The sequence below is a fragment of the Simochromis diagramma genome, unplaced genomic scaffold (assembly GCF_900408965.1).
Source record: "Simochromis diagramma unplaced genomic scaffold, fSimDia1.1 OVJJ01000802.1, whole genome shotgun sequence".
Lineage (NCBI taxonomy): Eukaryota > Metazoa > Chordata > Actinopteri > Cichliformes > Cichlidae > Simochromis > Simochromis diagramma.
Window position 1 is genome coordinate 6,731,360 of NW_024387492.1, and position 17,083 is coordinate 6,748,442.

At 38.6% G+C, this 17,083-nt stretch overlaps 3 protein-coding genes across 3 annotated transcripts; all 3 read right to left on the reverse strand.

Annotated features, from left to right (window-relative positions):
* Positions 1–121: 121 nt before the first annotated feature.
* Positions 122–3,571, reverse strand: LOC120724746 (leukotriene B4 receptor 1-like). Its single transcript, XM_040017121.1, has one exon. The coding sequence runs from the start codon at positions 3,398–3,400 to the stop codon at positions 2,468–2,470; it is 933 nt and encodes a 310-aa protein (XP_039873055.1). The 5' UTR covers positions 3,401–3,571; the 3' UTR covers positions 122–2,467.
* Positions 3,572–6,086: 2,515 nt separating this feature from the next.
* On the reverse strand, positions 6,087–7,498 carry LOC120724601 (leukotriene B4 receptor 1-like). The gene has a single exon (XM_040016877.1). The coding sequence runs from the start codon at positions 7,286–7,288 to the stop codon at positions 6,311–6,313; it is 978 nt and encodes a 325-aa protein (XP_039872811.1). The 5' UTR covers positions 7,289–7,498; the 3' UTR covers positions 6,087–6,310.
* A 3,939-nt stretch (positions 7,499–11,437) lies between these two features.
* LOC120724607 (C-C chemokine receptor type 4-like) lies at positions 11,438–13,743 on the reverse strand. Its single transcript, XM_040016886.1, has one exon. The coding sequence runs from the start codon at positions 13,206–13,208 to the stop codon at positions 12,225–12,227; it is 984 nt and encodes a 327-aa protein (XP_039872820.1). The 5' UTR covers positions 13,209–13,743; the 3' UTR covers positions 11,438–12,224.
* Between the last annotated feature and the right edge of the window lie 3,340 nt (positions 13,744–17,083).

Here is a 17,083-nt window from a genome sequence, read left to right on the forward strand (position 1 = left end):
AAAAACAAAAATAAGGTAAAAAAAAAAAATCTGGTAATTCTTTGTTTTTACATTCATTGGGCCCCAATATGCCCAAATATAAAAGAGAAATTAAAAATGCCGTGGAAGAGTTTGGGTCTTAGGAGGTTAATTCATTCATTTATGTGTTTGATTCTGGATGAATTTCATTATTGTTCCCAACTTTTGAGTTCAGCTTTGCTTTCGATTTGTTTGTTTAATTATTCCAGTATTTTGTGTTTTTTTACATGTTAGAGTTGTAGTTACTGGGGGCAAGGAATTTATATATATATACACGTAGTTCCTTGGTTTCCTTGTATTTTGCCTCCACTATACCCCCTGTTTCTGTTCTGTTAGTATAGTTCCATTGCTGTTCTCTTATTTACTTTGATGTAATAGTTGGGGTTTATTTGTTTTTGTTTCAATTCAAAGGTGCTTTATTGGCATGACATTTGTTTTTCCCTCGTGTTTTGTCTTTACTATTACTTACTGTCCCTGATTTGTTTAAGAGGATCTCCTCCCACCTGTTTACATTAGGCCATTACTCCATTTTTTGTGTTATTTTGTGAATTACAAGGTTTTGGACATTTGAGTTTCTTTGTTCTGTCCAATAAAGGCTAGCTTTAAGTTTGCAGTATAATGTGTCACATATGACCCTTCCGAAAGATATCCAGCAAGTTTGAAGCAGAAATATTGTTTCGGTGACAAGTTATAGGCGGCAATCACTTTTTAGCAGCTGGAAAATGGCATATTAGCAGCTTTAATGTTCCCTTAAAGGGTATTCAAAGGTCCCAAGGGATTGGTTGGGGTATAGGGTGTCATATATAACTCTTCTGAATGATTTCCAGTAAGTTTGGAGGAAAAAAAAGTATTTTAGTCACAAGTTATAGGCGGCAATCAGTTTTTGGCAGCTGGAAAATGGCATATTATCAGTGTTAATGTTCCTTTAAAAGGTATTCAATGCTTCAAAGGGACACTTTGGGGTATAATGTGTCACATATAACCCTTCTGAATGACATCCAGCAAGTTTGAAGCAAAAATATTGTTTCAGTGACAAGTTATAGGCGGCAATCACTTTTTAGCAGCTGGAAAATGGCATATTATCAGTATTAATATTCCTTTCAAAGTTATTCAGAACTTCTAAGGGACTGTTTGGGGTACTACTATGTGTCACATATCGTGAGTAGAATAAACCAAAGATTAGAATACAATGTGCTCAGGTTTCCTTAGATAATAGGGGCGGGTGCAGATCAGAAGAACAGGAAATGTTCCATAAGTTAGTTTTTTAAGGATGACTTGGTCAACCCTTGTTTAAAGGACAGTTGTGGACTTTTATTCTCAAAGCATTTAATGTGACCTTAAAGCTCTCAACCTCTGAATCCCAAATGAGTTGGATTAGCTATAATTCCTGGTGTGCAACCGTGTAAAGTAAGGACTTTATTGACAGTGGGGGTTTACCTGTCATAAAATGAGGAATAAAATTTGCCTCAGTAAGATAAACAGTAAGAGGCAGTTACAAGCCAGGTGAGGACAGTCCCCCTGTAGCATCCCCGGTTGAAAAGATGGTGTCTCAAACTGATGGTTCACAATCCTTTTATTAAACAGCCGTGCATGTGAACACACTGTAAGAGCTACAGCATACAGGACCATTTGTAAATCGAACAGTGTGTTGCTTTTGCCCTTTTCCTTTTTCATTAATAACAATTAATTATCTTTACCTTACATAACATATAACAGTGAAACTTGTAAATCATTGCAATCATTAACAACCTTGTTCCCTCATCAACCAGGTGCTAAGGAACCACTTGCAACTCAGAATTGCACCTTAATAGCCGTTTTTTCTCGTTCCCGTTCCTTAACTTTCTCTCTGTGCATTAAAAATCTCGCGCTTCTACAGTATAATTTACACCGCTTGATTTATCGCACCTTGTGGCTCTATAACTTTCAAAGTAAAAGCATCAGCTGGGTCCAAGCTGCAACAAAATAATAGCCAGTACAATACAATGTCACCGCAGACCACGCCCCACCACATACCTCCATAGGCCGACTGAGGTGGGGGAGCCATCCGGCCGAATCTACTCCCCTCCCCCCGCGAGCGGGGGAGGGAATCGGCTTTAAAAATAAACAAGAATTCAGAAAGAAAAGAAAAACAAAACAAGAAATGACAAAAAAGAAAAGAAAACGGAGATTATACTATATGAAGTAAATATATAAAGTTTGCATGCTGAATTCAATTTAATGTGTACATTGATTCTTTTTAATGCTTTTCCTTATTTCTTTTCCACAAACATGTAATTCCACAACTGAGATGTTGCTTAACCTTAAAAATTTTATATTTACACCAATCACCAACAGCTTTAAAATGGAGAGCACCACACTCTGTGTGTAACAGTAGGAAAAACACATCACCAAAGAGCTTTCACCTTTGAAATATTACTTCTGCACTGACATCACTTGACAAATATAGATTTTAAGGAATTCTGAACTTCTGTATTAACTGTTGAGTAATTTTTTCGCAGCAGGTGGCCAAACGCTTAGAAGTAAAGGCATACAGGAGTGGATTCACGGCACTATTTACAAATGTTACTGATCCAAGTATGCGCCAGCTGTCTTCAAAAATCTTCTGCAGGTTCTCATCATTTGAGTAAATAGCTGCCACACCCAGCACAGTTACGGTACGATATGGGATCCACAAGACAACAGAAGTCACAATAATGCTGGTAATCAGTCTGGTGGTCCTTGGATTGTTGAACAAGGGGGCCTGATTTACTTTTCTGTAGAGACTGATGTATGAAAAAACAATGGCAAACAGTGACACAGTTCCTACAAGAGTCTCTGTCAACACCACAGCCATCCTCTGCCCCTTGGAGGCGTACTGACTACTGCATGTTAAATGGTGCAGTTTTTCCACCGGCTGTTGAAAGACTAAAGCCGGAGTGGACAGGATGATCACAACCAGCCAGAGTGGAACCAGCAGCTTCCACGCTTTAACCTCATGTAAACTCCTCTCAAGGTACACTGCCTGAAGGTAACGCTGAACACTCAGCACAGTCACAGTCAGCAGGCTGCTAAAAACGCTGCAATAAATAAAGTACATGATGAGTTTGCAAGAAACCAGGCCTAAAGTCCAGCTTTTGAAGAAAGAGTAAATCAGTACTGGTGTGGTAAGCGTGCAGAGCAGGTCTGAAACAGCCAGGTTCAGCATCAAACTTTGACTCAGACTGGACATGTTCTTCCAGTTTGGCTTGAGAATGATGACAGCGATGTTTCCAGGGAATCCCAGCAGGAAGCAGATGGACAGCACCACCGCACCAAGTGCACCACTGGACCAGAAAGAATGAGGTAAATATCCAGGAGTGGAGGAAATGTTCAAGGTAATCACAGTAGAGTGGAGTTGTGCCATGCTGCAGGTTTGCTAACAATGTCACGCACCGAGCAAGAGATGATGATAAATGTGCAGTCAAATGAGTGAAACAGAAACTAATAACAAAGACACTGTGACGCCAATGCAAATGACAAAAAAACAAAAAGCCAAATTAAATATAACATTTGCATTTAGTGCAGGATTTTACATGTCATGCCGCTTTCTTTTCTTATTCTTTGGAAACAACAATTTTCTTACGCTCTTTGCAGTCAGTTTGACATGATTATACTCAAGAAACAGAAGTTGACAATATGAAACTAAGACAATGGCATCTCCATATGATGATAACATGAAATTAAAACCACTGGAGCAGATCATAAATAAACCTTGAGGCGAGATTATTTTGCAAACTGTTGTTCACACAAAAATGTGCTCAATAAAACTGCATCAAACCCTTCTTGCGAATTCTTTAGGTATTAATGCATGTAGTACACATCCTTTACTATTCAAATGGAGTTTATGCAAAAGTTCAATAAGGAAGACCTGTAATCACTCATCTTGCTGCTTTCCTGGATGTTCGGCTGCTTTTCTGTTCTTTTAATGACTACCACTTTTCCACACTCAATCTCAATACTGAAATCATTACTCTAGTCCGATCATCTGGTTTCAGTTGTTGCTGTCACTCATTCTCCTTTTCAGAATCCCTTTCCATTTAACAACCTCCTTCCAATCTCCACCTTAGACACCTCAGCCAGAGCTCCATCCAGCCTCATTCATCTTCACCACCACCAGTGTCTGGAGGGTCCTGTCCTAAATCCTATTACTGCATGGATTCTGTTCTTCCATGATGGGTCATCAGAGTCTAATTGCCAAGTACATTAGTTGCTCTTTCATAGTAAATCATGTTTAATTCCTCCAAGTGAATTTTCCTTTTTGAAATGACACATGCGTCAGATGAATGAGAGGTGAAGAGCCTGTGTATTCATTTAACTACAGCTGCATGGAGCAGGAGACCAGTTGACTAAGATCTGATTTGGACTGATGGCTTTATTGTTTTAAGGCTCAGGATCTGTGTCCACATTGTTTAAATTGCAGTCTCAAGCAGTGGGGTCACTAAAACTACATTTATGATGCTGATTCAGAATCAGAGAAACTTTATTAACTCCAGAGGGAAATTGAGTAATTCACCCCTGTTAGACTTGTTTGTATTGGTTGTGGATGTCTATGAGGACCCTAAATGCAGCCCCCGTACCAATGAGTCCACTGAGCCCAAAAAGTGATGGAACCAGTCATCTGAACTGGATTTTTAAAAATCCACAGTAACAACAAAGTTAAATTTGAGTTTTTAAGACTTTTATTTTTATTTTAACTTTTGTTTTTGTTTTGTTTGTTTGTTTGTTTTTTCATTATTTTGCTGGTAGTAATGTTGTATATTTTTGTGAAACTTTGGATTAATTCCAGATTTACAAATTAAATTACAACCATAAATATAAAAATTGACTAAAGCCAGAAAAAAGGTTCTGTTGTTGGATAATTCAAACAATGAGATGTTAAAAGGAACACACATCATTTTAATTATGAAAATAGTGTGCCATCTGCTGGTCACTTAACTCTTGGCCTCACTGTAAAATGCAGACAGTGGTATTTCTCCCAATCACTTTGCTATGAAAATATATACTCAGCACGTTTCTGTAGAGACTGATGTATCCATCTCTTATCTACATTTGTTCTCAAGAAACAGGCAGACAAAATTTTATGTGTTTTGAATATGTTTATTTTGTTTGCATGTGAGAACGTTTTGAATTTTGCATTTTTGTAACACAACATATTTGAATGTTTTTCAGTGCTAACATAAAAGAAAAGAACCAATATTATAATGTTAGTGTTTTTTTTTATGAATTTAGATGTCTGCATCCATTTATACTGCACTCAATGATATTTAGATTAACATTTTATATTTTCCTACAGTTGAATTGTTTTGACCATCATACCATACAAGCGCATACAAAAAGTTTGCCTCCAACCAAAAATTAACCAAAACTGTAAAATATTAGAACTTTGACAATAAAAGTTCTAACTTCTATGTACAGTTGCTTGCACAATGGAAAAAGTCCAGTCTTTATTTTTGGGTAGTGTGCCTCGGGTTGTCCCTGTTGAGCATCTACATTAAGTGTCATATCTGATACATCATACTCAGATGTGTGACCTCTGTAATAAGGAAAAATCCATAAAACATTGGTTCTGGGAATCCTGACACCTCTAGTACCGGTTTGTCTATAAGTGCTGTAGTCTCTTCTGTGGGAGTTTTCCGTACATTCAATGTATTTCAATGGAAGGTAAACTGCCAGCTCTCTCTGGCTGTACGAGAGAGAGGTGGCACTTGCACCAAAACCACATTCAGTTCAGCACCCCAGTAAGTACAAAGCTACCCCCCCCCACCCCACCCCACCCCTTTCCCTCTCCCTGCTAATAGCAGTGACAATGCTATAACTAAGAGAAAAAACAACAATCCTTGGATATAGAATGCTTTAAAAAGAAACAAGAATTGAGAAAAAAGAAAACCAAAACAAGAAAAGAAAAGAATCCGTCATTCCGTATTTCCATAAAAACTAATGTGCAAAAAAAGCAAAAAAAGAAAGAGAAAATGGAGATTATACCATAAATTAAGGTAATAATTGATTGCCTATAATGGTATTTCATTTAATATGTACATTGATTCTTTTTAGTGTTTAGTGTTTTCATAATTCTTTTCCACAAAGATGTATATCCTCTGTTTGAGGACCAGCTGTAATCAGCACACAGCTGGTTTGAGGGGCGATGTTGCTTAACCTCAAAGTTTATCGTTACACCAGCAATCACCAACAGCTGTCTGTGATAGAGTGGACGGCACACTGTGTGTATCAATGGGATAGAGGAGATTTTTTCACTTAATTTCCCAATCAGCTTTTGTCATTGAGTTGCTTCTCCAGCAGTGAGATCTGTGGACATAGTTTGGGAAAATCTGAACTTCTGTATGAAAAGTTGAGCAGATTTGTGGCACAGGCTGGACAAACGATTAGAAGTAAAGGCATACAGGAGTGGATTCAGGGCACTGTTTACAAATATTATTGCTGCAACAGTGCGCCTAATGTCATCACAAAATTTCAGCAGGCCCTCGTTCTTTAGGGAAATCGCTGCCATGCTAATTACATTAATGACAAGATATGGCGCCCACAGGACAACCAAGGTCACAGTGATGCTGGTAATCAGTCTGGTGGTCTGTGGATTGTTGAAAAGTACTGCCTGACTCACTTTTCTGTACAGATTGATGTATGAAAAAACAATGACAGAAAGTGACACAAATCCTACAAGAGTCTCTGACAACACCACAGCCATCCTCTGGCCCTCGAAGGAGTATTGATTACTGCATGTTGTCCATCGCTGATCTTCAGATAACTGTCGAAAGACTAAAGCAGGAGTGGACAGGATCATCGAAGCCAGCCAGAGCGGAAGCAGCAGCATCTTTGCTCTTACCCTATTTAAACTCCTCTGCAGGTGAATGACCTGAAGGTATCGCTGGACACTCAGCACAGTTAAAGTCAGCAGGCTGGCATAAAGACTGCAATACACAAAGTATGTTATGATTTTGCAGCCCACCAGCCTAAAGGTCCACCCATAGAGGAATGAGTAAATCCACAGTGGAAGGGTAACCAAGCAGAGCAGGTCTGACACAGCCAGACTCAGCATCAAACTTTGACTCAAACTGGACATGTTCTCCCAATTTGGCTTGAAAATGATGACAGCGATGTTTCCAGGGAATCCCATCAGGAAGCAGATGGACATCACTACTGCAGGAACCAGACCCCTGGAGTCCAAGGAAGGATGAGGTGAATCTCCAGGAGAGGAAGAGATGTTAGAAGTAACCATGGTGGAGTTGAATTGCGCCATGCTGCAAACTTGCTGACTGTTGTGCACTGAACAAGTGATGATGATGATAAATGTGCAGCCACATGAACAAGTCGTTACTTTTGATGAAGTCAAAGAGGAACTAATAATAAAGATACTGTGATGCTGATCCAAACATTTGCATTGATGGTTTCAGGATTTTTGCATGACTTTTTCTATAAATCTTTGCATTTATTTCCATTTATTCAGAGAGCACCAGTGTAAGAACATCTAGAAACAAAAATTAAACTTTATCACTTTGATGTCATCAAATTGTAGATTTTCTACAATTTGAGCCATTAAACATCATAGAAGCCTAGAAATGTGGGTGGACAGCTATGTTTTTTTGTTGTTGTTGTTGTTTTTTTTACAATGAGGACAGCATTTATTGGGAGCTGTGGATGTGTTTATTTTATTTCCAGCTGGGCATTTCTGGATTTTTGCATTTTTGTATCCAAGCATATTTGCATGTCTTTCGCTAACTTTCACATGAGCTTTTTTTTAGACATAGAGTGGAAAATGAAACCACATCAAATGTTTTTTCCCCCTGCAAATCATCATAAGATTTTTTTTTTTGTTGTTGTTTTTTTAACTGTCATGGTCCTGAGTCTGACAACTCAGTGTTTTGTGTTTCCATCTGGCCGGGCAATAACATGAGTGAGGCACAAGCTCATTATTAGCTCATTCCCTCTCTTATCCTGTTCATCTTAGTCTTGTCTCTGTCTGTTCTTCCTACCATCCCCTATATGTAGTCTGTCATGTCCCCATGCTTGTTTATCTTTTGTCTATGCCAAGTTTGTGTGTCTTAGCATAAACACTCACTGTTTACTAGAGACAAAGACCATATCTATAATCACCCTCTTGGTTATCTGAATCTCCAAAGACTGTTATTTCTCCTGGGCTAATCCCTCCACTAATCTTAACCCCAGGGTGAGAGCAGCCAGGGCCAGGTTCCAGCCAGTCCCTGAACCTTTCCTTGTTCCTAGGGTGAGGCTGTCCCATACCCAACTTGTCCCTGCAACTCTCAAGGTGAGATCAATTGGGGTCTATTCTGTCCATACACTCGTCCCTCTTCCTAGGGTGAAGGTAACAAAGACCCAGGAGGTGAGATGGTGGTGCTCAGTGGCAAAGACATCTGATGATTTGATGTATCAGAACTGTTATGTGCAGGCCGGTGTACCAGGTGTTTACATCTGAGTCAGACAGGAAGCAGGACATGCATGCAGTAAAGGGAAGTTGCAGAGGAGGGTGGCTGGGGTGTTTTCAAGCCATAGGTGGAAATTGAGGAGCGTGAGCAGAGGGACTTAAATGATGCAGTGAGATTCACACCTATTAAATATCCCAAGATCTGCCACTGGATCCTTGAAGTCTTTGTAAATACGTCTGAACATTGTGAGATTATTATATTATCTTATGCCACGTTAGACCCCTAATTAAAGATTGTGAAATCATTATGTAGTTTTAGTTTGCATTATTCTCCTGACTTAGAAGAAGGTGATAACTAGTACAGTTATTAAACTGATTTGTATTACATTAGATTGCCGATTTATGGTGAATGAATGATATTGTTTTATGATGCATGCTACTGCTGCGTTATAAGAAATATCGTTTTCAGAGAATCATGGCCTTATTCGTCTGATTAGAAAAGAACAGAACATACTGCACAGGAAGCCAAGGTCATAACTTAGGCTCACTGAGAGAGAGAAAGAATGTGGATGTTTAGGTTTTATGACTGTGGAGGGGGGCTGAAGGTATAAGAATGTGAGAAACGCTCAGACACGACGAGATCAGGCGGACACCCTCCCGCGCTCATCTCCCCTCCGGATGGTTTATCCTCAAAAGTGTTGTATGGAATAATGAGAATTGTATGGAATAAAATGATTGTTGATTGAGCATTTATACACCGAGTGTTGTCCTTCCTTCAGCCCAAAGATCAAAGAACTGAGAATTTAACAACATACAAAGCAGTGGGTTTATGGGAGGCAAAGACCTGGTGTGACTTTGCAAGAAAGATTTTTGAAGCAGGACAGTGGTCACGGTCCTGGGTCTGTGACCCAGTGTTTTGTGTTGTTAATTATTAGTCTTTGCTTTTGTGTTATTTAGAGTTCTTAGTCTTTTGGTTTCTGTCTTTGTCTCCCCTGGCAGGCGTATCCCCTTGTCAAGCCCGCGTCTCTGTGTTATGTTTCCTGTTTTACTTTGACAGTCTGCATCCTATGTTAATGTTTTCAGTTTTGCTTCCCCTTGTTCGTGTCATGTTTGATTACTCCCAGCTGTGCTCTACTCCTTTGTCTCGTTCCCTCGTTATCCCACTGCGTATTTAAGCCCTGTGTTTTCCGATCTCCTTATTCCACGGTGTGTGTTCTGCCTGTTTAAGTTAGGCTACATTCACACTGCAGACGAAAGCGCATCAAATCTGACTTTTTTGACCATATGCGACCCATATTGGCTCATAGGATGACAGTTCTAACAGCACAAATCCGATATTTACAAATCCGACTTTGGCCACTTTCGTATGTGGTACTGAATCCGATACATATCTGATGTTTTAGAAAGCGACTGCTGTTTGAATGGTCATGTCACATTAAATCCATCTTTTATGTCACTGGCACAAGACAGACACCAATTATCAGTGCCGGAGAAGACAAACGAGAAAGTATGGCAGTGGAAACTGGAGACGGAGCGAGTCAATAGACAGAAAGTGAGGTTTTGGACTAGTTTAGCATATGGGGAGACAATTCTATTCAAGCTAAACTTGAATAACTAGCTCTGTGGCCGCCATTTTTACTTCCGTAAACAGAGCGCGTTGTGTGTGACGTCTTCTTTTGCGCATGCAGGCCACTTTGAGGGCCGTGAACCGTTCACACTAGAGCGTGTTTGCTGTCATATTTTATTTGTGGTGTGAACAACCAGACAAAAAAAATCGGATTTGATCAAAAAATCGGAATTTAGCATTAAGACCTGCAGTGTGAACGTAGCTTTAGTTTCTGTTTTTTGCCCTCCTGCAATAAAAGCTGAGTTTTGCGTTCACGTTTGCCTCCTGGAGTCTGCATTTTGGGTCCTCCATTCCTGTCTGCTGCACACAGTCCATGACAACAGCAGAATCTATTTACAGATTTACTGTAAATAAGAAGACTGAGGTAAGGTAATTATTTTGTAGATTTATACATATAATACAACGGGAAAAAAAAGAAAATCAAGTTGTTTTAAAATGTGAACATGATTGAATGTAATATTTTTTGATACAAGAATGTGTGGAAGAAAAACGAACATGGCTAAAAGAAATAAAAAATGGTGTAAAATTCTTTTTAATAACAAGATGAGGAAGACCCTGCAGAAAATGACTTTTGAGAAAGTCATTAATGGACACAGAAGTAGCTTTTCAAGAAAATAAGGGGAATTCATTTCTGCTGCAATATTGTTTTCTTAGGTAAGACATAATCAGTCAGTTGCTTTGTTTTTTGTTTTGGCTCATATTACCATGAAGTATCAAAGCCTCTACTGCGATCTAGTGGTAAAGCATAATATTGCTATACAAGAGGCCAAAAGCAGCGAAAGCAGATGATATTTTAAGCTGAAGAGTAAATACGCTAATAGAATAACAATTCTTCAACACGTCATGGGGCATTTCAGTGAAAGAACAATGCAAAGCTTTGTTGAGATTTTCCAGTGAATACAATCACAGAGGCGGTGAAAGAATTGAAGTGAGTGAAGCTTTCAAAAATAAAAATACATTTCTCTAAAACCTTTTCTGAAGGAAGAAGAGAACACACACAGGTACTCTGTAACGGTGCCAGATATAGTTGTACCTTTACAGGTTTTAGTTAAACAGTTGAGAAATGTGCATAATATGATGCACTGTAAAAAAACAAAAAAACAAAACAAAACTGTGCAACAGTACATAAAACAATGCAAAATTAGTTCCACTGTAACCAATTACAACAGGGAAGTGATGTTAATCTTATTTACTGCATCAGTATTAATAATCTCATGCTATACAGAGTTGCAGGAGACGATTTAACTACTTTTTGTGTTGTTTCTACATTTAATGCATTTCTAGATATTATATTACTTACATATTGTATTTGGGAAATTTACTTTATTATTGAGTGTTGTGGATGTTTTCCATTTAAATAAAGCCTGCAGACAAGCAGGTGAGCGGTAGCTAACATTCTTTAATCACAAACAAAGAACAGAAAAACCAAGCTTGGTGGAGAGCCTGCATGACCGCGGGGCAGACAGTCAGCAGTCTATTCCTGAGCCTAGCATGGCTCCCAGTTAAATACCTACTCCAGGAACAAAAGGCAGTACACAGTTGTTTCACACCTTAAGGTTCACACTCCCTTGCTACCTCCCAGAGTCATCGAAGAGACAAAAGATTCTTCCTGTGGAGTTGTCTGCTTCCCCCCAACTTCCTTACCAGACCCCCACCATCTGTCTAACTGCATGAGTGTGAGACATGCTAAAATCCAGTGGCACCAAGGCATTATACAATAAAATAATGTGATTAATACATAAATAAAAGAAATTCCTATACATTGAGTAAGGTCAATCTGTAGTTAGCCAGCTGCTCTCATCAAATCCTCGGGAACATAGATAAGCACAAACACATCATCAGAACTGGCAAACATTTCTCTAAGAAATATTAAAACTATTACAAAACATTTTCAGCTATAGTGAAGTCATTTTTCATTGTGTTCCCACTCTTACCAGGAAGAACACACAGCTGCTTCCTCTAATGTAATTGGTCTTTTAATTCTTTCAACATTTGTCTGCTTCCCTGTCAACAAACATGTATTTTCACATTTAGAGCTTAAACCAAAAACTCATTGTGACAAATAGAGAGCACCACAACCTACATGTAACAGCAGGATAGAAATCACTTGACCAAAAGATGCCTTTTCCAATGTCACAAGGGGAAAATTAATTCCCCTGAGAGCTTTTAACATTGAGATATTGCTTCTGCACTGATATCTCTTGACAGAGTCAGATTTGGGGAATTTCTGAACTTCTGTATTAAGTGTTCAGCAAATTTTTGGTGCAGAGTTGTCAAACGGATTGAAGTGAAGGTGTACAGGAGTGGATTCACTGCACTATTTATAAATGTTAGTGCTCCAACAATGCTCCAGCTGTCTTCACAAAACTTCAGCAGTCCCTTGTTTCTCAAGGAAATAGCTGCCACACCCAACACATTTATAGAAAGATATGGCATCCACAGGACAACAGAGGTCACAATGATCCTGGTAATTAGTCTGGTGGTCTGTGAATTTTTAAAAAACGCTGCCCGATTCACCTTTCTGTAGAGACGGATGTATGTAAACATTATGACAGAAAGTGAAACAAATACTACAAGAGTCTCTGTCAACACCACAGCCAACCTCTGGCCATCAGAAGAGTGTTTATTTTTGCATTTTGTCCACTGTCGTTGTTCCACCAGCTTTCGAACTACCAACTCAGGAGTGGACAGGATCATTGCAGCCAGCCAGAGCGGAACCAGCAGCTTCCATGCTTCAACCTGATTTAAACTCGTTTGCAGGTGAACGACCTGAAGGTAACGCTGGACACTCAGCAGAGTCACAGTCAGCAGGCTGACATGAATGGTGCAATACACAAAGTATGTAATGAGTTTGCAAGATGCCTCACCTATCATCCAGCTATTGAGGAAAGAGTAAATCCACAGTGGAATGGTAAGCATGCAGAGCAGGTCTGACACAGCCAGACTAAGCATCAAACTCTGGCTCAGACTGGACATGTTCTCCCAGTTTGGCTTGAGAATGATGACAGCGATGTTTCCAGGGAATCCCATCAGGAAGCAGATGGACAGCACCACTGTAGGAGCCATGCCTGTGGACCAGGAGGTGATGGGTGAATATCCAGGAGTGGAGGAAAAGTTAAGGGTATTCACTGTGGCGGTGAGTTGTGCCATGCTTCAAGCTTGCTGACAATGTTGTGCACTAAGCAAGTTATTATAATAGATGTACCATCAGGTGAACAAGTTGTTCTCATTTGATGCTGTCAAAGGGGAACTAATAAGAAAGAAACTGTTGTGTTGACGTAAACACCTGCTGTCATTGTTTTCAGGATTTTACATGCCTTCTGTATGCATTCTGTCAACACCCAAACTTGATTCATAGTCCATATCTCTTAAGCTTGAGCATACGCTTTCATATTTAGGAGTTCATGCTATACAATTGGAGATTTTGCCATTTTTTTCCAACACTGACACATTTAAAGAAGGGAGAAATGATAATATCATATAATAAATCAAAATAAAGGCTGACAACACGAGACAAACAATAAAATCCCCGTCTGATAGTGATGCGCCACAGTATTTCGAGGCTTTGAAGTATGTGTCAAGAAATCCAGGAAGTCCCTTATCAAGCATGTATTGAGGCTCGCTTGCAAATGAGAAGTGTAGGGACTAACGCGTTATTAAGTAACGTGTTACAGTAACTACGTTATTATTGTGGTAACGAACACGGTAACCAGTTATTATGCCAAAATGAGGAACGCGTTAATCGTTACTGGGATTTAGATAGGGTCGTTATTCGTTACTTCTTGTGGTGGCTATCGCGGAGCTTCCACAGATTCAGTAACATTAGCTAGTGATGGAGGCCAGCAGGTGGATGAGGGAAAGGGGAGGCAGGAGGAGGAGAGACCCAAGGCGGCCGCCGGTCCGAGTGTCAGGTGAACTGAACTTCAGGTAAGAAGTTATGACCTGATGTCTATCTGGGTCAGATATAAACCAAGTTTAGGTGGAGTTTATTTTCGTTATGCTGACTTTTTCGTGCAGGGTACTAGCTAGCATGACGGAGTTTCTATACAGCTGGGTGGGTGCTATGATGTTAGTGATGCTGAACTTTATTTTGTTCATAAGGTTAATTATTAGAGTTGCCGTAAAAAACGGAATCGTCCCGTATTCAGAGAAAATATCACGCGTTTCGTATTGAGGTGAAAAGGAACGCAGTTTGTCCCGGACTTTAGCTAGAATGAAAAAGACACAAAGCTGGAGTTATTCTGTGTCTTTACGCTGTCAGCTGCCTGTTCTCCTCTAATTCTCTCCCCCTCCCTCTCCTGTTGCTACTTCAATCATGAAACTGATCAATGATCAGCTGATCGGGTTTTCTCTCTTGTTTGTTTATCGCCCGCTTTGCGCCAGAAAGAGGAAACCAGCAGATGTCGCGCTAAACAACAGCAGCATGTTTAAGCTTGATCAGCTGTTGTTAGAATTTATTTAATATTCATTTCTAGTATCAGCTGATGTTTGCTGGAGCCACAGCTGTAAAAGCTGCTGGTCATTATGTCGGTTTGGATATGTGGTGAGAGGGAAACATGAAGATGAAACCAGGAGATGTCTTTACTGAATCATCAGAGCTGAACAGGTGATGGAGAAACGGGTTTACCTTTTAGGTGACATGAATGAGTTGAAGGGAAGTTATGAACTGTTTCTGAGAGACAAATAACACCAGGATCCTTTTCTATGTAGCTGACAGCTGGTAACTGTGCAGGGGCGGGTCTAGCAATGTTTTGCCAGGGGGCCAGGTAGGGCATTAACAGGGAGAGGGGGGCACAAAGAAATACTTTTCTTTCTTATTCTCATTTATAATATCTAGCTTTTAACAAATAATTATCTGAATCTTACAACAAACGATTGATAGATTGATGCATATATACCATCAAAACAGTGTACACAAAGAGGTGAAGAGCTGCTCCACCCATGAGGTGATCTCTACCAATAAAGTATTACAAATAATATGCCTGTAAATAATGAAATGTGTTACTACTATAATATACACAAGTCTGTTTTCTTTTTTTTCATTCCATTGGGAAGTGTTAATTGTGTGTCAATGGCAACAACACTGCATCTATGGGTATCATCTAGGCAAGATTACTGTGGGATAGTTTTGCACTCCTGCCTCTCCGTACAATGTGAAACGGTTTCTCCAAAGCCAGAGTGGTTATTAGCAAAAAGAGAAACTGAGTCTAAGCACAGTGGAAAAAATATAATATCTTGATAAAAATGATAAAAGTCAACATCCGCACAGTATTCATTAGCACAATCACTGTCTCATCATTTGAAAAGACTGTGATTTTAACATCAACATCTCATGTCATGGATTTGGATTGGATTTATTCAAAAATATACTGAAATCATACTGACAAGGTTTTTGACATTGATAGACTTCTACTACTGTCAACCGCACATCAATCAAAATGGTTTTTTTGATAAATGAATGAGCCACATACAATCAAATTAGAGTTGTTGTTTTTTTTTGTTTTTTAATTCTAGGCAGTGATTACGTCTATGTTGACACTGTTGCATGACAGCCAAAACGACGTCACAAATAATTGAAATGACAATAAAGGTTTTGACCAGCAGGGGGGTATGTTTACACATGAAGCCTTAAGAAACGAACCTTTTTTTTTAATCATTTAAATGGAAAGCTACAAGTCTCCATGAGGCTTCATCTGTCACTATCTGACAACATGTTTAAATATACATTTATTATAACCGTGCTATTTTACATGGAAGCGTTAGTATCAGCAAACAGGGGTGAGTCTAAAAGGGGGCATGGGGTGTACTAGACCATATTTTTTTAATGGCTTTCGTAACCAAACAAAGCAATTATCTTTATTATCTCACATCAGTATAATTTTATATGAATTAAGCATATTTCACAAGATTTTCAGTAATTATTAAATTGTTGTGTGTGGACATCAGGAACATTCTAAAATTGTTGTAAAAACATCAATAACTAATTTTAGGGGAGGAAAAAGGATCATTCACAATGTACACCAGGCACAACTGTACATGTTGCATCTGCAAGACAAATATAAGAAACTTAAGTTCAGTATCAATAGCTTGCTAATATAACACACTACCTTTACTGTAGTTAACAGAGGTGTCAACTAACTATTTTTTAACTACTGAACCAACCCTTTGCTTTCATAATATTCAGAGGAGAGTGGGCTTGCTAGCAAAGTTAATGACTGAGGTAATGTTAGTGGTTTCAGTTTTTTAGCTGCTTGTACCCAATAGTTAGGATTCAGTACACATGCCTCTTTAAATTTAGACAGATGTATCTATTTTAATGTGTCCTTCCCTCATACAGACTTGTTATTGTTTCTTTCAGTAGATTCATTATGACTTGTTGGTGTCAAGTCAAACCTGCCTTACTTACCAAAAAGGTAAATTTTCAACCACAAGCATTTTAAGGATGTTCAGAAATTACACATCTCAGTGCTGTGGTGTTTTAGTGAAAACCCTAAAACTGCAATAACTTAGAGTCACCATATATATATATGTATATATATATATATATATATATATATATATATATATATATATATACACACACATATATATGTATATGTATATTTATGTATATATATGTATATGTATATTTATGTATATATATATATATATATTTATGTATATTTATATATCAAAATCTAAAAAAAAAATTGCAAAATAGTAAATCTTATTCCTACACCAGAGCAGTGCTTAGGTTAAGCTGTAATGATGTCACACTATTAAGCATTATTAGGATATTATCAAGCGATTAATTCATCATTTCTCCTCCTTGGTATCCTACTTATAAATAACCATATTTTATTATGACTATTATAACGACTATGGTTTTTACTAGCAGTAACTGTACATAGTTAAACAACGTACAGCAGTGATGGTGTACATGGTTTTTGGTATTAGTAACAGATGGATAAACATATCTGTATTTATAAATGAAATACCAAGGAGGAGTAATGATATATAAATGATAAATTAAGCACTCACTACAA

Coding starts and splice junctions, on each gene's coding strand:
- LOC120724746 (XM_040017121.1), bottom strand. CDS start 3,400: ATGGCACAACTCCACTCTACTGTGATTACCTTGAACATTTCCTCCACT.
- LOC120724601 (XM_040016877.1), bottom strand. CDS start 7,288: ATGGCGCAATTCAACTCCACCATGGTTACTTCTAACATCTCTTCCTCT.
- LOC120724607 (XM_040016886.1), bottom strand. CDS start 13,208: ATGGCACAACTCACCGCCACAGTGAATACCCTTAACTTTTCCTCCACT.